Source organism: Psammomys obesus, unplaced genomic scaffold (genome assembly GCF_907164565.1).
Source record: "Psammomys obesus unplaced genomic scaffold, mPsaObe1.curated_primary_1811, whole genome shotgun sequence".
Lineage (NCBI taxonomy): Eukaryota > Metazoa > Chordata > Mammalia > Rodentia > Muridae > Psammomys > Psammomys obesus.
The window spans coordinates 2,136,786-2,158,434 of record NW_026596176.1 but is presented as its reverse complement, the minus strand read 5'-3'; the positions used below and the strand labels follow the sequence as shown (position 1 = coordinate 2,158,434).

The 21,649-nt window shown below is 38.9% G+C and overlaps 1 protein-coding gene across 1 annotated transcript in view; it reads left to right on the top strand.

The window, feature by feature from the left end:
• LOC129667875 (vomeronasal type-2 receptor 116-like) overlaps positions 1 to 19,420 on the top strand; it is a 28,301-nt gene extending 8,881 nt beyond the window's left edge. Inside the window, exons 3-4 of the mRNA XM_055595593.1 lie at positions 12,614 to 12,737; positions 18,516 to 19,420. Of these exons, the coding sequence (XP_055451568.1) occupies positions 12,614 to 12,737; positions 18,516 to 19,420 (1,029 nt within the window). The remainder of the gene's footprint in view (positions 1 to 12,613; positions 12,738 to 18,515) is intronic.
• Positions 19,421 to 21,649: the final 2,229 nt, after the last annotated feature.

The following is a 21,649-nucleotide window of genomic DNA, read 5'->3' as shown; positions in this document are numbered from 1 at the left end:
AGATTTTGGCCATCTCTCCAACCCTAACTTATGCCATGGAAAAGAAATTGCTTGCTATAGTATCCTTGCTTGGTTCCCTTAATTCCTGCATATTTCTTTCAAACTAATAAGGCTATGTCAAGTTTCCTTCACTATATCGAGAAGTATTGGTAGTAATATAAATTTAGCTATGAAAAAATTTGAACATAAAATATCCCATCATGCCTTTAGGGTATAATATATATCATAGGGTATATACATTTTGATATGGTTGGTTTTAAGGTATTCTATTCTAACTACCCAACTCCAAAGTTGTTTAAATTTTAAAGAAGTGAAGTTCAGACATTCTTCAAGCTAGATCATAAGTAATATCTCAGGTTATTCATATAGTGTGACATTTATAGTTAAAGTTCTTTCCCCAGAATTATGTGGGCAATCATTCTTGGGCAAAAGATCACATGAGCTGAAAATGTAGCTAGTGATCTGCATATCCATTCAATGTCAGAGATGAAATTTCATGTGTGTTCTAATGACAGCTCACTTTAGCATTACAAGAGCAGCCCCTGGAATAATAAACAATATTAATAAAGTGTAATTAATAAAAGTTAAATAAAAAATTTTTTAAAAGAAAAAATAAATAAATAAATAAATAAATAAATAAATAAACAAGATTAAAAACTATACAGTCAGTGTTCTGCTCCCAGATATGCAAAACAGGATACATACAGAAACAAACGTAAAAAATGATATCAAAGCAACATGCCTCAAAATGTTACAGTTAGAGACATAAATGAAAGTATGTTCAATGACATTACAAATAAAAGTTTCAAAGAATGATTATAAGAATTTTTGTGAAAAATCAAAAGAGAAGAGAAAAATTAACTCTGGAATAATTTAATGAGATCACAAAACCTTGCATACAATTACACAATGAAAGAGGATATGAAAAAAAGAATCTCATAAAGGTACAAAATAATGTAAATATTCAAACAAAAATATGTAAAGGAAAAAGGAAATTAAATTCTAAGTAAAAATCCTCACCAACAGAATAATTCAAGATGAAGGCAGGAACTCAAATCATCAACACTATATCCAGTAAAATGTAGTTGTAAATTTTCATGAGATGTGTGGCCATCAAGATACAATAGTTATTTAAATACTAAACACTCAACATCAGTAAAGAAACTACCCTTGACATATTTAACTTAAAAATCATTTTGTAACAAAGAGATGAAAATGAAAGCTGCAGGACAAAAGACCGTGCCATGGAAAGGCTCCATCTGTAAAACAGCAGATGTCACTATTCTTAAAAGAGGAGAGCAACACTGATATATCGAGACATAACTGCCAACCTCAGCAACTATGCCCAGCAAGGTTATTCCTAAAAATTGAAGAATACAGAATAAAGTTTAATAATTAACACAAGTACAGAAATTCATAACCACTGAAAGACACTAGCGTAACCCCTTCACAAGATGAACAAAAGATGTCAAAGGAACATATAGACAGCACTAAACTCCAGAGAAAAACAAATATTAGAAAAGTAATAAATATTGCAATAACAATAAATAGACAATATGTACCAAACAGTTTTCAATAATAATTTGTTGTTAATGATCACATTCTCTGAAAAAAAAAAAAGCCACTGACAACAATATTTGGTAATTAAAACAAAACCAAAAAAAAAATTCTTTTGTTACATCCATGGGGACAAATGTTATTTATAACTGTGAACAGAATCCGTCTATAAAAATGGGGAGGAAACATTGTAAAGAACTGAAATCAAAAAATGAAAATGAGAGAACAATCCCTTTGATGGACATGGATGGAATAATTCTTGACTAAACACCTACCAAGAGAACTCAACAACAAAACAGAATGGTAAGTCTCTGCACCCAAGTGTACTTTTTTTTCGAGGGATAAAAGCATGATTCCGCAAACAGAGATCAGTTAAGTGAGATACTTTCTGTAAATACACTCTAAGATGGAATGACATGATTATTCAAAAACATGCATAAAAGGCCTTTAAATAAATCTGTCATCTGGGGCAGTTCCAAGATGACAGCAACCAGTGTGTACTGTATCTAAGGGGCAGAAGATCAGAGACTGCAAAACCCATCAGTAAACCAAAACACTGACTTTTTTGCTTCCCTGACTGAATGGGTTCTCCTGGAAACTGAGAATGATCTAATCCAGGCCCCTCATGGCCAATTCCCAGGTTCAGGAGTCACAAACTGTGATTGCTCTGACCTTTCTACATATTCGAGCCAGTGTGGAACTCTCAGCTCCAACAGCCAGACATCGGATCACTCCAGTTCCCCTGAGGGCATCATCTGGATTCCTGCAACAACATCCCATCCTCCAAACCTTGGTTCTACTGGTGCCCCTATAGATATCAGGTGAACAACCTGATCCAAGATGACAGAGCCTAGACAAATCTGAGTCTGAGGAGCACAGTGTCTGGTAAGACTGTAAGCCCAGCTCAGCTGTCTTCTGCATGCCCTTTAAGTCACCCTTGCATGCACCCTGCCTAAGAAAAACCCACCAAAGCATGACTGCATTGAAAACACCAGCACCCTTTCATGTTCCCCTGAACCCCTCTCATCATCCTGAAGACTGCTCCAGACTCCAGAAATTGGTGTATTCAGTCTTCAGTGAAGGTTCCAGGACAAACAACAAAGGCTACAGACAACTAGATGGCTAAAGGCCAGTGTGAGAACACAATTAACTAAAACCAAAACATCATGGCTCCACCAGAAACAAAAAAATAATAAATAAAATTCAAAAAAAACCAATGGATATTCTAATGCAGCTGAAACAGAGGAAAATGACCTTAAATCTATGCTTATGCAATTATTGGAAGCATGTAAAAAGGAAACGAATAAATCTTTCAAAGAAATACAGGAAAATACATCCAAACAAATAGAGGCCATCAAAGACAGACAGGAAACCCCCATCAAACAGGTTAAGAAAATGAGTAAAAGTATTTAAGACCTGAAAATGGAATTAGAATCAATAAAGAAAACACAAATTGAGAAAGCTCTGGAGATGGAAAACTTAGAGAAGACATCAGGAACCACAGAGGTAAGTATCACCAACAGAATAAAGAGATGGAGGAAAAAATCTCAGGTGTTGATATAACTGAAGAAATTGATACATATCTCAAAGAAAAAATAAAATTGGAAAAGTTCCTGACAAAAAACATCCAAGACATCAAGGACACAATGAAAGGATTCCTATTTTCATAGGAATAATCAAAATAGACAAAAAAGACAGGCTCCAAGATCCAGAAAATATTTTCAAGAAAATCATAGGAGAAAATTTTCCCCAACATAAAGAAAGAGACACCCTTAAACATACAAGAGGCTTACAGAATACCAAATAGACTAGACCAGAAAAGAAATTTCTCAAGTCACATAATAGTCAAAACATTAAATCTACAGAACAAGGAAAAATATTAAAAGGTGCAATGGAAAAAGGGCAACTAACATACAAAGGTAGACCTATCAGAATCATACCAGAATTCTCAGCAGAAACCATGAAAGCCAGAAGGGCCTGGACAGATGTCAAACCAGACTACTATACCCAGCAAAACTTTCAATCAACATAGATGGAGAAAACAAAATAATCCCTGACAAAACTAAACTTAAACAATATCTACACAGCAACCCAACCCTACAGAAGATACTAGAAGGAAATCTTCAATCTAAGGAAATCAACTACAGCCAAGAAAACACAGGACATAAATAATCTCACAACAAAAAAAATTCAAAAGAAAACAAGTACACACACACACACTATCACTACCAACTCCACAATAAAAGGAAGTAACATTCATTGGTTACTAATACCTATCAACATCAATGGTCTCAACTCTCCACTAAAAAGACACAGGTTAATAGAATCATTCTGAAAACAGAATAAAACATTCTGCTACATTCAAGAAACACACCTCTGCAACAAAGATAGACCCTATCTCATAGTAAAGGGCTGAAAAAAGTTTTCCAAGCAAATGGACACAAAAAGCAAGCTGGAATAGCCATTCTAATATCTAATGAAATAGACTTTCAAACAAAATTAATCAAAAGAGATTAATTTTCCTTTCATTCTCATCAAAGAAAAAAATCCACCAAGAGTACATTACAATCCTGAACATCTATACCCCTAATACAAGGGCACCTGCATTTGTAAAACAAACATTAAAGCTTAAATCAAACTTCAATCCCAACACATTAATAGTGGGATACTTCAACACAACACTCTTACCAAAGAACAGATCATTGAGACAGGAGCTAAATAGAGAAATAATGAAGCTAACAGAGATTATGAATCAGATGGACTTAACAGATGTCTAAAGAACTTTTCACCCAAACACAAAAGAACATAATTTTTTTCTCAGCACCATGGAACCTTCTCCAAAAATGACAGTCTATTTTATGACAAAAGCAAACCTCAACTGATACATGCAAATTGAATTAACCTATTATTCTTTATCATATCCATGAATTAAAGCCAGACCTCAACAATAACAGAAACAATAAAAAGCCTACACACTCATTTAAACTGAACAACTCCCTGCTCAATGATCACAGGATGAGGGAAAATATAAAGAAACAAATTAGAGACTTCCTCAAATTCATGAAAATGAGGGCAAAACTTTTGGGACACTATGAAAGTGGTGCTAAGAAGAAAGTTCATAGTACTAAGTGCCTTAAAGTTCATAGCACTTAGTGCCTTAAAAAGTTTTTTGGAGAGATCTCATATCAGCAACTTAACAGAAGAAATTTGAAATATTTCATTCAAGCAACTTTATGTCTCACATGAAAGCCCTAGAGGAAAAAAAAAGAAGCAGACACACACTAGAGGAGTAGACTGCTGGACATAATCAAACTCAGGGCTGAAATCAATAATTTAGAAACAAATGAAACAATTCAAAGAATCAATGAAACCAAGAGTTGCTTTTTTGAGAAAATCAACAAGATAAATAAATGCTTAGCCGAAATAACCAAAAGGCAGAGAGACACTATCCAAATCAACAAAATCCGAAATGAAGAGGGGAACATAACAACAGACACCAAGGAAATCCAAACAATCAATAGGTTGTACTGCAGAAGCCTATATGCCAGAAAATTTGAAAATCTAAATGAAATGGATAATTTTCTTGATCGATTCCACTTAACAAAGCTGAATGAAGACCAGGTAAATCAATTAAATAGTGCTATATCCCCTAAGGAAATAGAAGCTGTCATCAAAACTTTCCCATCCAAAAGAAGCTCAGGGCCACATGGTTTCAGGGCAGAATTTTACCATACCTTCAAAGAAGAGCTATCACCAATACTCTTCAAACTATTCCATAAAATAGAAATAGAAGGAACATTACCAAACTCATTCTATGAAGCCACAGTCACCTTGATACATAACCTCACAAAGACCCAACAAAAAAAGAGAACTTCAGACCTATCTCTCTTATGAACATTGATGAAAACTCCTCATTAAAATATTTGCAAACTGAACCCAAGAACACATAAAAGATATCATCCAACATGAGTAAGTAGGCTTCATCCCAGGCATGCAGGAGTGGTTCAATATATGGAAATCCATCAATGTAATCCACCATATGAACAAACTGAAGGAGGAAAACCACATGATCATCTCCCTAGATGCTGAAAAAGCAATTGACAAAATCCAACAGCCATTCATGTTTAAAGTCTTGGAGAGATGAGGGCTACAAGGCACATACCTAAACACAGTAAAGAAAATATACAACAAGCCTACAGCCAACATCAAACTAAATTGAGAGAAACTTAAGTCAAATCTACCAAAATCAGGGACATGGCAAGGCTGCCCACTCTCTCCATATCTCTTCAACATAGTACTTGAAGTCCTAGCTAGAGCAATAAGACAATTAAAGGAGATCAAGGGGATACAAATCAGAAAGGAAGAGGTCAACGTGTCACTATTTGCAGATGATATGATAGTATACATGAGCGACCCCAAAAATTCAACTAGAGAACTCCTCCAGGTGATAAACACCTTCAGCAAAGTGGCAGGATACAAAATCAACTCAAAAAAAACCAGAAGCCTTTCTGTATACCAAAGACAAAAGAGCTGAGAAAGAAATCAGTGAAACAACACCCTTCACAATAGCCACGAATAACATAAAGTACCTTGGGGTGACTCTAACCAAGCAAGTAAAAGACCTGTTTGAAAAAACTTCAAGTCTCTGAAGAAAGTAATTGAAGAAGATATCAGACGATAGAAAGATCTCCATGCTCATGGATTGGTAGGATTAACATAGTGAAAATTGCCACTGCAAAAAAACAATCTACAGATTCAATGCAATTCCCATCAAAATACCAACACGATTCTTTACAGACATGGAAAGAAAATTTCTCAACTTTATATGGAATAAAAAGAAACCCAGAATCACTAAAACAATCCTCTACAATAAAAGATCTTCTAGAGGTATCTCCATCCCTGATCTCAAGCTATACTATAGAGCAACAGTAATAAAAACTGCATAGTACTGGCATAGAAACAGAATGGTGGATCAATGGAATCGAATAGAAGACACAGAAATAAACCCCCATACTTATGGACTCCTGATCTTTGACAAATATGCCAAAACCATACAATGGAGAAAAGACAGCATCTTCAACAAATGGTGCTGGTCTAACTGGATATCTAAATGTAGAAAAATGCAAATAGATCCATATTTATCACCCTGCACAAAACTAAAATCCAAGTGGATCAAAGATCTCAACATAAAACCAGACACACTAAACCTCTTAGAAGAAAAAGTGGGGAAGAACCTTGAGCTCATTGGTACAGGAGACAACTTCCTGAACAGAACACCAACAGCACAGGCTCTAAGATCAAAAATCAATAAATGGGACCTCATGAGACTGAAAAGTTTCTGTAAAGTGAAGAACACTGTGGTCAAAGCAAAATGACAACCTATGAATTGGGAAACGATCTTCACCAATCCTATATCTGACAGAATGTATAAAGAACTAAAGAAGTTAAAAAGCAACAAATCAAGTAATCCAATTTTAAAAACTGGGTACATAGCTAAACAAAGAATTCTCAATAGAGAAATATCAAAAGACAGAGAAACAATAAAATGCTCAACATCCTTACTCATCAGGGAAATGCAAATGAAAACAACCATGAGATTTCACCTTACACCCATCAAAATGGCTAAAATAAAGAACTCAAGTGAAAACCCATGCTGGAGATGATGTGGAGAAAGGAGAACCCTCCTCCACTGTTGGTGGGAATGTAAACTTGTACAACAACTCTGGAAATCAATCTGGCACTTTCTCAATTAGAAATAGTGCTACCTCAAGATCCAGCTATGCCACTCCTAGGCATATATCCAAAATAAGTTCAAGTACACAACAAGGACATTTGCTCAACCATGCTCATTGCAGCTTTATTTGTAATTGCCAGAACCTGGAAACAACCCATATGTCCCTCAACTGAGGAATGGATACAGAAATTGTGGTACATTTACACAATGGAATACTACTCAGCAATTAAAAGCAAGGAAATCATGAAATTTGCAGACAAATGGTGGGATCTAGAAGATATCATCCTGTGTGAGGTATCCCAGAAGCAGAAAGACACACACAGTTTATACTTACTTATAAGTGGATATTAGACCTAATATAGCATAATCATGCCTAAATCTGTATACCTAAAGAAGCTAAACAAGAAGGAGGAACCTGCCTAAGAAGCTCAATCTTCATTCAGAAAGGCAAATGGGATAGACATTGGAAGAAGTTTAAAATAATGAACAAGACAGGAACCTAACACAGAGCACCTCTGAAAGACTCTACCCAGCAGAGTATTAAAGCGATGCTGAGACTTGTAGCCAAACTTTGCGCAGAGTGCACGGAATCTTATGAAAGAAGGGGGCGATAGAAACACCTGTAAGGGTCTGGAGCTCAACAAGGAGAACAACAGATTCAAAAAATCTGGGCCTAGGGGTCTTTTCTGAGACTGATACTCCAACCAAGAACCATTCATGGAGATAACCTCGACCCCCAGCACAGGGGTAGCCAGTGGCAGCTCAGTCTCCAAATGGGCTCCCTAATAAGGGGAGCAGGGGCTGTCTCTGACATGAACTCAGTGGATGACTCTTTGATCACCTCCCCCTGAGGAGAAAGCAGCCTGAACAGGCCACAGAGGAAGACTATGAAAAACAGTCCTCATGAGACCTGATAGGCTAGGGTCAGATGGAAAGGGAGGAGGTCCTCCACTATCAGTGGACTGGGGATAGGAGATGAGGGAGGGAGAGAAGGTGGGATTAGGAGGAAATAAGGGTGGGGCTACAGCGGGGATACAAAGTGAATAAACTGTAATTAATAAAAATAAAATTTTTAAAGAGTATAAAAAATAAAAAAATTAAAAGTACATGGTACTGGCATAGAAACAGAATAGTGGATCAATGGAATCGAACAGAACATCCAGAAATAAACCCACACACCTACAGATACTTGATTTTTGGCAAAGAGGCCAAAACCATACAATGGAAAAAAGACAGCATCTTCAAGAAATGGTTCTTGTGTTACTGCATGGCTACATGTAGCAAAAAACAAATAGATTCGTGTTTATCACCCTGCACAAAACTAAAATCCAAGTGGATCAAAGACCTCGCTCAACATAAAACCAGATACACTAAATCTGTTACAAGAAAAAGTGGGAAAGAGCTTTGAACTCATTGGCACAGGAGACAACTTCCTGAAAAGAACAGCAACAGCACAGGCACTAAGATCAACAATCAATAAATGGAACCTCATAAAATTGAAAAGCTTCTGTAAAGCAAAGGACACTGTTGTCAGAACAAAACGACAACCTGCGGACTAGAAAATGATCTCCACTCTGTGAGATTAGCCCATCTTACAGAGGGCTAATATATTAAAAAATATGTAAAGAACTCAAGAAAAGAAACACCAACACACCAAACAATGCACTTTAGAAATGGGATACAGAGATAAACAGAATTCTCAACAGAGGAATCTTGAGTGGTGGAAAAGCACTTAAAGAAATGCTCAATGTCCTAGATCATCAGAAAAATGCAAATCAAAACAACTCTGATATTCCATCTTACACCTTTCAGAATAGCTAAGACCAAAAACTCATGTGACAACACATGCTGGGAAGGATGTGGAGAAAGGGGAACCCTCCTCCACTGCTGGTGCTAGTGCACAGGACAACCACTCTGGAAATCAATCTGGCGCTGCTTTCCCAGACAACTGGGAATAGCCATACCTTAAGACCCAGCTATACCATTCCTGGGAATACATCCGAAAGATGCTCCACTATACCACAAGGACATTCAACCAACCATGTTCATAGCAGTTTTATTCGTAATAGCCAGAAACTGGAAACAACCCAGATGTCCATTAACGGAGAAATGGATACAGAAACTGTGGTACATTTACACAAGGGAATACTACTCAGCAATTAAAAACAAGGAAATCATGAAATTTGCAGGCAAATGGATGGAACTAGGAAAGATAAGTGGAGTAATACAGATCCAGCAAGACACACATGGTATATACTCACTTATAAGCAGATTTTAGTCTTAAAGCACAGGATAGGCATACTACAATGCACAGATATCAAGAAGATAAGACAGATAGGAATCTTAGGCCTCATGTGGGCCCAACTAGTTAGGGAAAGGGAGGAAATCTCAGTCAGGGACTATGTTGCCTGGGTTTTGATCAATTCAACCTGATGGGGTTTCCCTATCAGCCACAGGGGAGAAAGAAGAACTCAGTCATCATGTGAATAGATGAGCTAGGGTGTCTGGGTATGTGCCTCCCCTTTTCTGAGGAATAAGGGAAAGGCTATGCAGGAGGAAGGGTAGGAATGGGAAGAGAGGTGGGAGAGGCCTATAACCAAGATGTAAAATAAATTAATAAAAAGGAAAAATAAATAAAATTTTAAAACAGAATTCTATTATCCATTCAGAGTTAAAAATCAAAACAAACAAAACCTGACAGAATAAAAAGAGCACACCTTGACAGATTAGGTTTTTTTATGGTAAACAGATTGTACTAGTTGGAGAGAAAAATTAAAATTTTTCCATTCAAATCAAAAACAGGCCAGGTGAGTGTGTGCATTTCTTTAATTCAAACACTTTGTAGGCAAAGGTAGTAAAATCTGTGTCCACATGTAGCCAGTCTGGCCAATATAGCTAACCCAAGGCTGGCACAGCAGACATAGAGCCCCTGCCTTAAAAAAAAAAAAATGAACAGACATTAGAGTGTATTTTCTCCACTCTTCTTTAAAATAGTCATTAAAATCTAACCAAGTGCCAAAATAAATGGGGAAATGTATGCAAAAAAGAGGGAAAATGTTCCCTGGTCTGCATTGGGATTTGAGATTCATAAATGCTACAGAGTGAGACCCTGTTTTACAACCACAATAAAAGGAAAAGTTGTAGTTAAAACTGTATTTGTGGAGCACATGAGGTCAGCATCAGTGACAATGTGGTTTAGACATAGACCTTAATACTGAATGAAGGATTGAAAGCAAGCATTCAAACATGGTTGAGCAAATGTCCTTGTTGTGTACTTGAGCATCTTTTGGATATATGCCTAGGAGTGGTATAGCTGGATCTTGAGGAAGCGCTATTCCTAGTTGTCTGAGAAAGCGCCAGATTGCTTTCCAAAGTGGTTGTACGAGTTTACATTCCCACCAGCAGTGGAGGATTCCCCTTTCTCCACAACCTCTCCAGCATGTGTTGTCTCTTGAGTTTTTTATCTTAGCCATTCTGATGGGTATAAGGTGAAATCTTAGGGTCGTTTTGATTTGCATTTCCCTGATGGTTAATAAGGTTGAGCATTTTGTAGCAACCTTATTTGTAATAGCCAGAAACTGGAAACAGCCCAGATGCCCCTCACTGGAGGAATGGATGCATAAATTGTGGTATATCTACACAATGGAATATTACTCAACAATAAAAAAACAAGGAAATCATGAAATTTGCAGGTAAATGGTGGGATCTGGAAAATATCATCCTGAGTGAGCTATCCCAGAAGCAGAAAGATGCACATGGTATATACTCACTCATATAGACATATAATATAGGATAAACCTACTAAAATCTGTACACCTAAAGAAACTAATCAAGATGGAGGACTCTTGCTAAAATGTTCAATTCCTATCCAGAAAGGCAAAGAGGCTGGACATCAGAAGAAGGAGAAAAGAAGGAACAAGTCAGGAGCCTCACACAGAGGACCTCTGAAAAGCTCTGCCCTGCAGACTATCAATGTAGATGCTGAGACTCATGGGCAACCTTTGAGGAGAGTGCAGGGAATCTTATGAAAGAATTGGGAAACAGTAAGATCTGGAGAAGACAGGAACTCCATAAGGAGAGCAACAGAACCAAAAAAAAAAAATCTGAGTACAGGGGTCTTTCCTGAGACTGATACTCCAACCAACCAAGGACTATGCATGGAGATAACCTAAGACCCTTGCACAGATGTAGCCCATGGCAGTTCAGTATCCAAGTGGGTTCCATTGTAATAGGAACAGGGACTGTCTCTGACATGAACTGACATTGGCCTGCTCTTTAATTACCTCCCCCTAAGGGGGAAGCAGCATTACCAGGCCACAGAAGAAGGCCACAATACAGCCATTCCTGATGAGACCTAATTGACCAGGATCAGAAGGAAGGAAAAAAAGACCTCCCCTATCAGTGGACTTGGGGAGGGGCATGCAGACAGAGGGTGGAGGAAGGGAGGGATGGGAGGAGAGAGGGAACCACAGGGGGGATACAAAGTGAATAAAGTGTAATTAATAAAGAAAAAAAAGAAAGTAAGCATTCAAGAAGCAGCAAATTTCTGATGTAGCATTTAGAGCTCCATCACCACGTTCAGATTTACCCTAAGAAACCCTTCAATTAACTTTAAACTAACTTTTACTCAGGTTCCCCCTGTAAGGCCTTTGCACTTCAGGAAATACTTCACCTTCAAGCTTCCTGCACATCAACTCAGCACACTATATAGTCCAGGATATGTCTTTTCAGCTGTTTATTTTGTTTTTGCTTTTTTCATACTGAGTTGTAAAGATTTGCAGTGTTAATTTATTGGAGGTCATGTTTGTTATTTGGTACAGAGGAGATGTTTCCCTGTTCAGATGTCCTAGCTTGCTACTCTGTTGCTGTGATTAAACACTGACCTTAAGCAAAGCAAGATGAAGAGTTGACTTGGCTCAAGGGCTATAGTTAAGGAAAGACAAGGCAAGAACTTAAAGATCACTGGTTGGATAGTAAGAATTTCTCAGTTAAGCTTCCCTCCATCTCCTCTGTCTTTTTACTGTACTTTGTGTCAGTTTGATGAAAAATAACTAGAAAACCAAGTTGCATTCTCTGTAGTGTGTGCACAAAGCACTCTAAAAGCTCTTCCTCCTGAATTTGTAGGATTTGGTAAAGAACTCAGCTTTTCATCGTTTTGCTTCCATATATTCATGTTTGGCATTATACAAAGTCCTAAGTGACTAGTGCTACCTCAGTTTCTGTATATGAAATCGCTTTTGATATCTCAACTTGCTAATAGAATATAGTTATGGAAGAAGTGGGTAAAACTCCTGATATCAGCATGTATGTTTTTTTTCTCAGATGCCACCCTCTGTATGCAGTGCTGATTGCAGTCCTGGGTTCAGAAAATTCTGGAAGGAGGGAATGGCAGCCTGCTGTTTTGATTGCATCCTCTGCCCAGAAAATGAAATTTCTAATGAGACAAGTGAGTGTTTGCTGCTGTGGTCAATCCTTCACATTGCCGCTCCTCTCCCACCCACGCTGGGATGCTGAAGGAGCCTAGGAAAAGCAACTACAAAAATAAAATATACCATTTTACCTTAGCCTTTGTGGGAATCAAACATTAACAATGTCCTAACCAAAAAAGAAAAAATATATATTTATGCCTAGACCTAGATTTTGATTCACTGAAATTTTATGTCAGATCATATTTTCTCAAAAAAAACAGTTTTAATAATCAAAATGCAGTGTGAGCACATTCTATACAAAAGCTTTTCTTGTGATTAATCTCTAAAATAATATGTAGAAAATATTTCAGTCACGAATCTTATTAAAAATGCATTAGTTCTTTCTGTGTGTGTGTGTGTGTGTGTGTGTGTGTGTCCCTACAGATATTTATGGACACCGTGTATGTAGAGGGGCCCATGGAGAATAGAATAGGACGTCAGATCCACTGCACTGTGTAATGAGGGTGCTGGACGCCAAATCCATTTCTTCTGAAAATTAATGTAGAGGTCAAATATTACTTGTAAAATTATCACAAACTGCTAAATATGAAACAGATTTTGTGCAATTTTAAGAAGCCTATTTTCAAATGTGATTTGAATCTAGGAAGGTGGGAATAAGTGTTAGCATATGATGTAAAAAATATGAGGAGTCTTATATTCAGTGTTTTTATCTAAAGTGCCCAATTAATTAAATCATGAAGTAATAGATTATAATGATTTTTAGTCACAAATATTCAAATTTTATTGCCACCAACAGAGCAATAATCAAATGATTATATATTTAGGTTTGGATAGATGCAAAAGGCCAATGCATAGGTTTTCTCTGCTTTTGCCTGTCTTATGTAATGAAATGCTAGTTCTCTGGCAAATGAGATGATACAACATTTAAATCATTTGTCACTAAGACTGATGACTGGAGTTCATGCCCAGGACCCATGTAGTAGGAGCATGTAACCAACTCCTAGAAAACTGCTCTGACATCTATGCACTTCAAAGTACTCCAAAATAATTAAACGGACTGTAATAAAATTGTAATTTTTTTACTTTTATTTATTTACCTGTTCACTTTACACCTCATTCTTAGTCCCTATCCTTCTCTTCTCCTCGCCTCACCCTCCCTCACACTTCCCCCCCTACTCAATTGAGAGCCCCCCTTCCTGACAAACCTACCCCAGCACTCCAAGTCACATCAGGACTGAGCAACTAGCAAGGTAGCCCCACCAAGTGAGAGTGTTCAAAAAGCATTCAACAGAGTCCATGCCAGAAACAGCCCCCTCTTCGCTTAAAGGGACACCCAAGAAGACCAAGATGCCCACTGAGTACATATGTATAGGGGGCCTAGATACAGTGGGTGTCCTTGGTTGGTGCTTCAGGCTCTGCTGGCCCTCCTGAGCCCAGGTAGTTGTCTCTGTTGGTCTTGTGGATATCCTGTCCCCTCTGGGTCCTTCTGTTCTTTCCCCATTCTTCCACAGGACTCCCTGAGCTCTGCATAATCTTTGGCTGTGAGTCCCAGCATCTGTTTCAACCCTTTGCTGGGTTGAGCTGCTCAGAAGAAAGCTATGCTAGGCTCCTTTCTGCAAGCATAGTAGAATGTAGTTATTAGTGTTAGGGGTTGTCTCTCTCCAGTGGAATAGGTCTCAGGTTGGGCCAGGGATTGCTTGGACATTCCCTCTTTCTCTGATCTATCTTTATCCTTGCACAGCTTGTAGGCAGGGTAAATTTCAGATCAATAGTTTATAGGTGGGTTGGTGTTCCATCTCCCTCCCCCAGGAATCCTGTCTAGTTAGAGGATGGTCTCTTCAGTCTCCATGACCCTTCACTACTATGGGTCTCAGTTAGAGTCACCTCAATATCCTTCCTGGAGTCTGCACTGTTTTAGGTCTCCAACTTGTCTCAGAAATTTCCTGTCCACAGGTTCTATTCTCAAATTCTCTCTTTCCACTCCTGCTCCCACTCTCCCGACATCTGCTCTGCACTATTGTTTCCCTTCACACTCCCTCTCCTCTCCTGTTCTGTTTCTTCAAACACTTCTGATGTCTATTCTATTTTCTCTTCTGAGTAAAATTCAAGCAACTTCATCTTGGGGCCTCCTTGTTATTTAGCTTCTTTGGGTCTGTGAATTGTAATGTGGTTATCCTATACTATACAGCTAATATCTGCTTATGAGTATATACCATGTGTGTCTTTCTGGGTCTGGATTATCTCAGTCAAGATAGTCTTTTCCATTTCCATCCATTTGCCTGCAAATTTTATGATTTTGCTTTTCTTAATAGTTGAGTCGTATTCCATTGTGTAAATTACCACAGTTTCTTTATCCATTCTTTGGTTGAGGGACATCTGGGTTGTTTCCAGTTTCTGGCTATTACAAATAAAGGTACTATGAATATAGCTGAACACATGTCCTTGTTGTATGGTAGAGCATCTTCTGGGTCTATGCCTAGGAGTGGTATGACTGTGTCTTGAAGTAGAGCTATTCCCAATTATCTGAGAAAGCACCAAGCTGACTTCCAAAGTGGTTGTACAAGTTTACACTTGCACCAGCAATAAAGGAATGTTCCCCTTTCTCCACATCCACACCACCATGTGCAGTCCCTTGAGGTTTTAACCTTAGCCATTCTGATTGGTGTAAGATGGAATCACAGAGTCACTTTGATTTGCATTTCCCTTATGACACAGAACATTGAGAATTTTTTTTAAATTTTATATTAGTTCATTTACTTTACATCCCAAGTGTGCCCCCTTCCTCCTCTCCTCCTACTGCCCCCTGCTTCCTCTCCTTTCCCTTTTCTCTCTCCCTTTCCTCCCCCCTTATTAACCTTCCCCAACATCAAGTCACATCAGGACTGCACTTATCTTCGTGCCCTGAGGCCAGGCAAGGCAGCCCTGCCAGGGGGAATTGATCCAAAAGCAGGCAATAGAGTCCATGTTAGAAACAGGCCTCCCCTCCACTCACCAGGTGCCCCATTTGAAGACCAAGCTTCCCATCAGCTACATGTGTGCAGGGGGCTTAGGTCCAGATCATGCATGTTCCTTGGTTTATGTCTCAGTCTCTGTAAGCCCCTATGTGACTGGGTTAGTTGTCTCTGTTGATCTTCTTAGGAGGTTCCTGTCCCCTCCAGGTCCTTCTGTCTTTCCCACAACACTTTCACAGAACCCCAGGAGCTGTGCCCCATACTTGGCTGCAAGTCCCAGCATCTGTCTCAATCTACTGTTGGCTGTAGCCTCCCAGACAACAGTCAAGTTAGGCTCCTGTCTGAAGGCATAGCAGAGTAGTGTCAGGCTCTCTACTGCGGGGTGGGTTTCAGGTTGGGCCAATTATTGTTTGGACTTTCCCTCAATCTTTATTCCCTCATTATCCTTACACTTCTTGTGTAATTACACTTTAGGGTATTTTGAGTTCACAGGTTTTGTTGGTGGTTGTTGTTCCCCTCCTTCCACTAGTCCTGACTGGCTAGGAGGTGGTCACTTCAGTCTTCATGGCCCCCACCCTGTTAGGAGTCTCTGCTAGAATCACACACATATCCTCCCAGGAGCCTACCCTGTAGCAGGCCTCCACCCTGACCAAGATATGTCCCTCCTCAGTTTCTCTTCTTGTTCCCAGCCCCCTCACCTCCCCCATTCTCCCCACATCTGATCTCCACTTTTGTTTCCCTCCCTACTCCATCTCCTGCCCTGTTCTCTCTCTCTTCATCCACCATTTGTTGAAGATGCTTTTTTCCATTGTATGGCATTGGCTTCTTTGTCAAAAATCCACTTTTGGTAGTTGTGTGGGTTTATTTCTTGGTTTTTGATTTGATTCCATTGAAAGATCAGCCTGTACTGAAGAGTTGGCTCAGCTGTTAAAAGCTAGACACACAACCAAAATTATAAAATTATTTTAAATGTAAGAACAGGTAAGAATAATAGGTAATTACATTAAGAAATAACACACAATTTACAGAAAATGTTTTTATTATTACTTTAATTATGTGTATGTGTAAGGTATTAGGCTATGTGTACTCAAGGGCAGATGCAAGTGAGAGGTACCTAATAACCCTATAGTTATAAAAGCTGTTGTGAAACACCTGACATAGGTGCAGGGACCAAACTCAGGTTTTCTGCAAGATCAGGACATTCTCTTCACAGCTGAACCAACTTTCCAGTTGTTTAAACCAATTAACTAAAGACAGCTGTCCATAATTGCATTGTTAGATGAGAAGACTTAAAATCCTGGAAGTGTATCATATCTCTTGGCAATTACCTATTAATTGCAATCACATTTTACACAGTTGCCATTTGGGAATTACATATCCTGAAAGCGGTCATTTGCACAACACACACACAGACAAAAAAAAAAAATCTGGGTTACCTCTTCTGGTCTCAGAAGCTGCAGGAGTCACCAGTTACTGTGCAGAGATGACCAAGTCCAAGAACTATACCACACACAGCCAGTACCACAAATAGCACAGAAATGGCATCAAGAAACCACCGCCACAAAGACACAAATCTCTTAAAGGGGTCTACCCCAAGTTCTTGAGGAACATGCACTCTTCTGAGAAGCACAACAAGAAAGGCCTGAAGAAGATGCAGGCAAAGAATGCAAAGGCAATGAGTGTGTGAGCAGAGGCCATCCAAGGCCTTTGTGAAGCCTACCACCATTAAGCCAAAGGTGCCAAAGGGCCCCAGCCACAAACTCAGGCATCTGGCTTTCATCGCATACCCCAAACTTGGGAAGCAGATTTGAAGCTACATGGCCAAGGGTTGTAGGCTCTGTCAAACAAAACCCAAGGTTCAAACCAAGGCAGAGGCCGCAGCTTCAGTTAAGGTCCAGACTTCAGCACCAGCTCAGGTGAAGGCCCCATAGGAAAGGCTTCTGCTAATATGAAGACAGATGGACTGGTGTGACAAACCTACCTACACACTATTTACAGATGACCAGTGTCCTATGCTGTTTTTACAAATAAACCCAAGGCAATATCTGTTAATAAAAATCTGGTTTACCACTCTTGCTTGAGGGTTCTTATTTCATTTTGCTCATTCTAGTTATTAATATATATTTTACCTCTGAGTATATTCACAGAGTCTGTGTCTCACAGTGATGGAAATGAGGGAAGTAGGAAGAGGCTGGATGCTTCCCAAGAGATGGAATCAAGACATAGGGCTCAGTCTGTTCAGAGGTTTTTAACGTCATTGATAGGTTTGGTGCTTCTCATGAACAAGACTGAGGAACACTTTGTCCCTACTGCCAGATGAGAAGATAAATAAGGACATATTAATTGTAATTTTAACTTTTAGTTTTCAAACATTAATATTGCATTTATATAACTCTCATTTCTCACCCTCATGTTCCTACTTCCCCCATATAAATCATTACCAAATTTATAAGCTCCGCTTACTTTCACATGGACACACATACACACAAACACAAACACACAGAGACAAAGAAAACCTAATGAGTTTCTTTTTACTGTTCCTTCTATGTCATTGTATGTGGCCTGGTGAATTGGAACTAGGAAGCCTATCACAGGTCTTGTCCCAGTAGAAAACAGCCTCCATCTCCATAAGGACAGCATTAAACAGCAAACTCAGGAGGCACTGATTGTATGGGACTGATGACTTTAAACCATGCGCAGCCACACTGTTGTTAATGATTTTAGCTTTTGTAACTTATGGTCTGTACAACAACTCTTGCAACACTTCTCCAAGAGTCTTATTTGAAATGTCTCATCAATAAAAATGCTGAAGATACACTAACAAATCTTTCCTTTCTCTCTCAGATATGGATCAGTGTGTAAAGTGTCCAGAAGACCAGTATGCCAACACAGAGCAGAGCCACTGCATGCACAAAGCTGTGATCTTTCTGAGCTACAAAGACCCCTTGGGGGTGGCTCTGGTCTTAGTGACCTTGTGCTTCTCTGCATTCACAGCTCTGGTTCTTGTAGTATTTATGAAATACAATGAAACTGCCATTGTGAAGGCCAATAACCGCACTCTGAGCTACATCTTACTCATGTCACTCATGCTCTGTTTCCTCTGTTCCTTCCTCTTCATTGGTCATCCGAACTCAGTCACCTGTATCCTGCAGCAAATCACATTTGGAGTTGTATTCACTGTGGCTGTTTCCACTGTGTTAGCCAAAACAATCACTGTGGTTCTGGCTTTCAAAGTCACAGCTCATGGAAGGAGGATGAGGTCCTTTCTGGTTTCAGGGGCTCTTAACTATATCATCCCCCTCTGTACCCTCATCCAAATTATTCTCTGTTCAATCTGGCTAGGATTTTCTCCTCCCTATGTTGATATTGATGCACACTCTGAGCATGGCCACATCCTCATTGTCTGCCACAAGGGTTCAGTTGTTGCATTTTATTGTGTCCTGGGATACTTGGGCTGCCTGGCCCTGGGAAGCTTCACTGTGGCTTTCATGGCCAGGAACCTGCCTGACACATTCAATGAAGCCAAGTACTTGACATTCAGCATGCTGTTGTTCTGCAGTGTCTGGATCACTTTCCTCCCTGTTTACCATAGCACCAAGGGCAAGATCATGGTAGCTGTGGAGATTTTTTCTATCTTGGCTTCCAGTGCAGGGATGCTGGGATGCATCTTTGTTCCCAAGTTATACATAATTTTGTTAAGACCAGACAGAAATTCTATTCAAAAGATCAGGGCGAAATCATACTCCTAAACTCATATTTCATTAATTCTAACTGACAAATATAAGATCGGTGCATAATCACCAAATATTGTGTTGCACCAAATATAGTTCAATATCTATTTATTTCTAAAATTATGTTCACTGTTTCCTCTAATGATGTTTCATAGCATTATCATGGGACATAGTGCAGAGTGGACATGTTCTTTTCTGAAATAAAAAAAGCAAAATAAACTCAACGTTCTTATTTTAATATCTGGGTGAATGGCTGTGATGTCAGTTGAATGGTGCACAAAAAAATTAAGTTTATGGAAGAGTGAAGTCTTGTTTGCATGAAAGTAAAACAATGTTCCTCCTTAAAATAAGGGAATACTGATGCTAACCAAGGAGTTAGAAGATTAGAACTTAAAAGAGAGAATGATGGTTTGATAAACAGAAAGAATACGAAAGAAGATGGATTGATGTCTCAGCAGTTAATATCATGCCCTGCTCTTGAATAAGACCTGATTCAATACAGAGCCCTGAAAAATGGTGTTAACAACCAACTGTAACAATAGCCCCAAAGCATAAGATGCCCTTTCTGGGCTCCATAAAGGAATCAGTGCACATAACAAGATACTAAAACACACACATACACACAAAAATACACATGTGTACACACACAGTCATTTACATAAGTGAAAATACATAATTTTTAAATGAAGGAGAATGTTTTAAAAAGTAGGATGATATTTTTTCAATGTACATTTAAGATGTCAGATTTCAGTTCAGGGACATCTAGATTGTTTCCAGATTCTGGCTATTATGAATAATGTTGCTATGAACATAGTTGAGCAAATGTCCTTGTTGTACATTTTAGCATCTTTCAAATATTGGCCCAGGAGTGGTATCTTGAGGTAGCACTATTCGTAATTTTTTGAGAAAACATCATATTTATTTCTGAAGTGGTTGTACAAGACTACATTCTGACCAGCAATGGAGGAGGGTTCCCCTTTTTCTACAACCTTTCCAGCAGGTGTCATCCCTTGCGTGTTTTAGCCATTCTGATGGGTATGGGGTGGAATCTCAGTCATTTTGATTTGCATTTCTTGGAGGATTAGATGTCCCTCAACAGAAAAATGGATACAGAAATTGTAGTACATTCACACAGTGAAATACTACTCAGCAATTTAAAAAAAAAAAGGAAATCATGATATATGCAGGCAAATGGTGGGAACTAGAAAAGATCATCCTGAGTGAGGTAACCCAGAAGTAGAAAGACACATAGTATATACTTACTTTTAAGTGGATATTAGTCATATAATATAAGATAAACATACAAAATCTATAGTCCTAAAGAAGTTAAATAAAAATAAGGGCCCTAGGGAAGCGGCTGAAACCTCTCTCAGAAAGTCAAAAAGGATAGATATCAGAAGTAGGAGAAGACAAGGAACAGGAGCCTTCCACAGAGGGCCTCTGAAAGACTCTACCCATCACGGTATTGAACAAGATACTGAGAGTCATGGCAGAGTGCAGGAAACCTTATGGAAGAAGAGGGAGATAGAAAGACCTGGTGGGGACAGGAGCTCCACAAGGAGACCAACAAAGTTGGAAAAAAATTACCTGGGCCTGGTGGGGGGGATGCAGAAACCGATACTCCAACCAAAGATCATGCATGGAGAGTACCTAGACCTTCTGCTTTGGGGACACCCATAGGCTGCTCAGTTTCCAAGTGGGTTCCCTAGTAGGGGAGTGGCAGGAGATATCTTTGACATGAACTCAGTGGCTGGCTCTTTGATCACCTCCCCTGGAGGGTGTAGCCTTGCCAGGCCACAGAGGAAGATAATGCAGCCAGCCCTGATGAGACTGGATAGGCTAGGGTCAGATAGAAGGGGAGGAAGCCCTCCCCTATCAGTGGACTAAGGGCATAGGGGGAGAAGAGGGAGGGTGAGTGGGGCTGTGAGGAGATGAGGGAGGGGGCTACAGCCAGGATACAAAGTGAATAAATTGTAGTTAATTAATTAATTAGTTAGTTAGTTAATTAATTTTTTAAAAGATGTCAGACTTACAAGAACCTACACAGAAAGGATGAGATATGACAAGAGATGACTGGGGCTCTCTTTATGTATACCACATAATAAACATCACTGTTAAATGCACCATAAGAAACACATTTAGAAACATGACAATAGAAGAAATTCTTGTTAAAATAATCTCGTTTAGTATGCTTGAATTTTAGATGACTATGACAATCAAAACTCTCTGAAGTTGTCACATTTCACT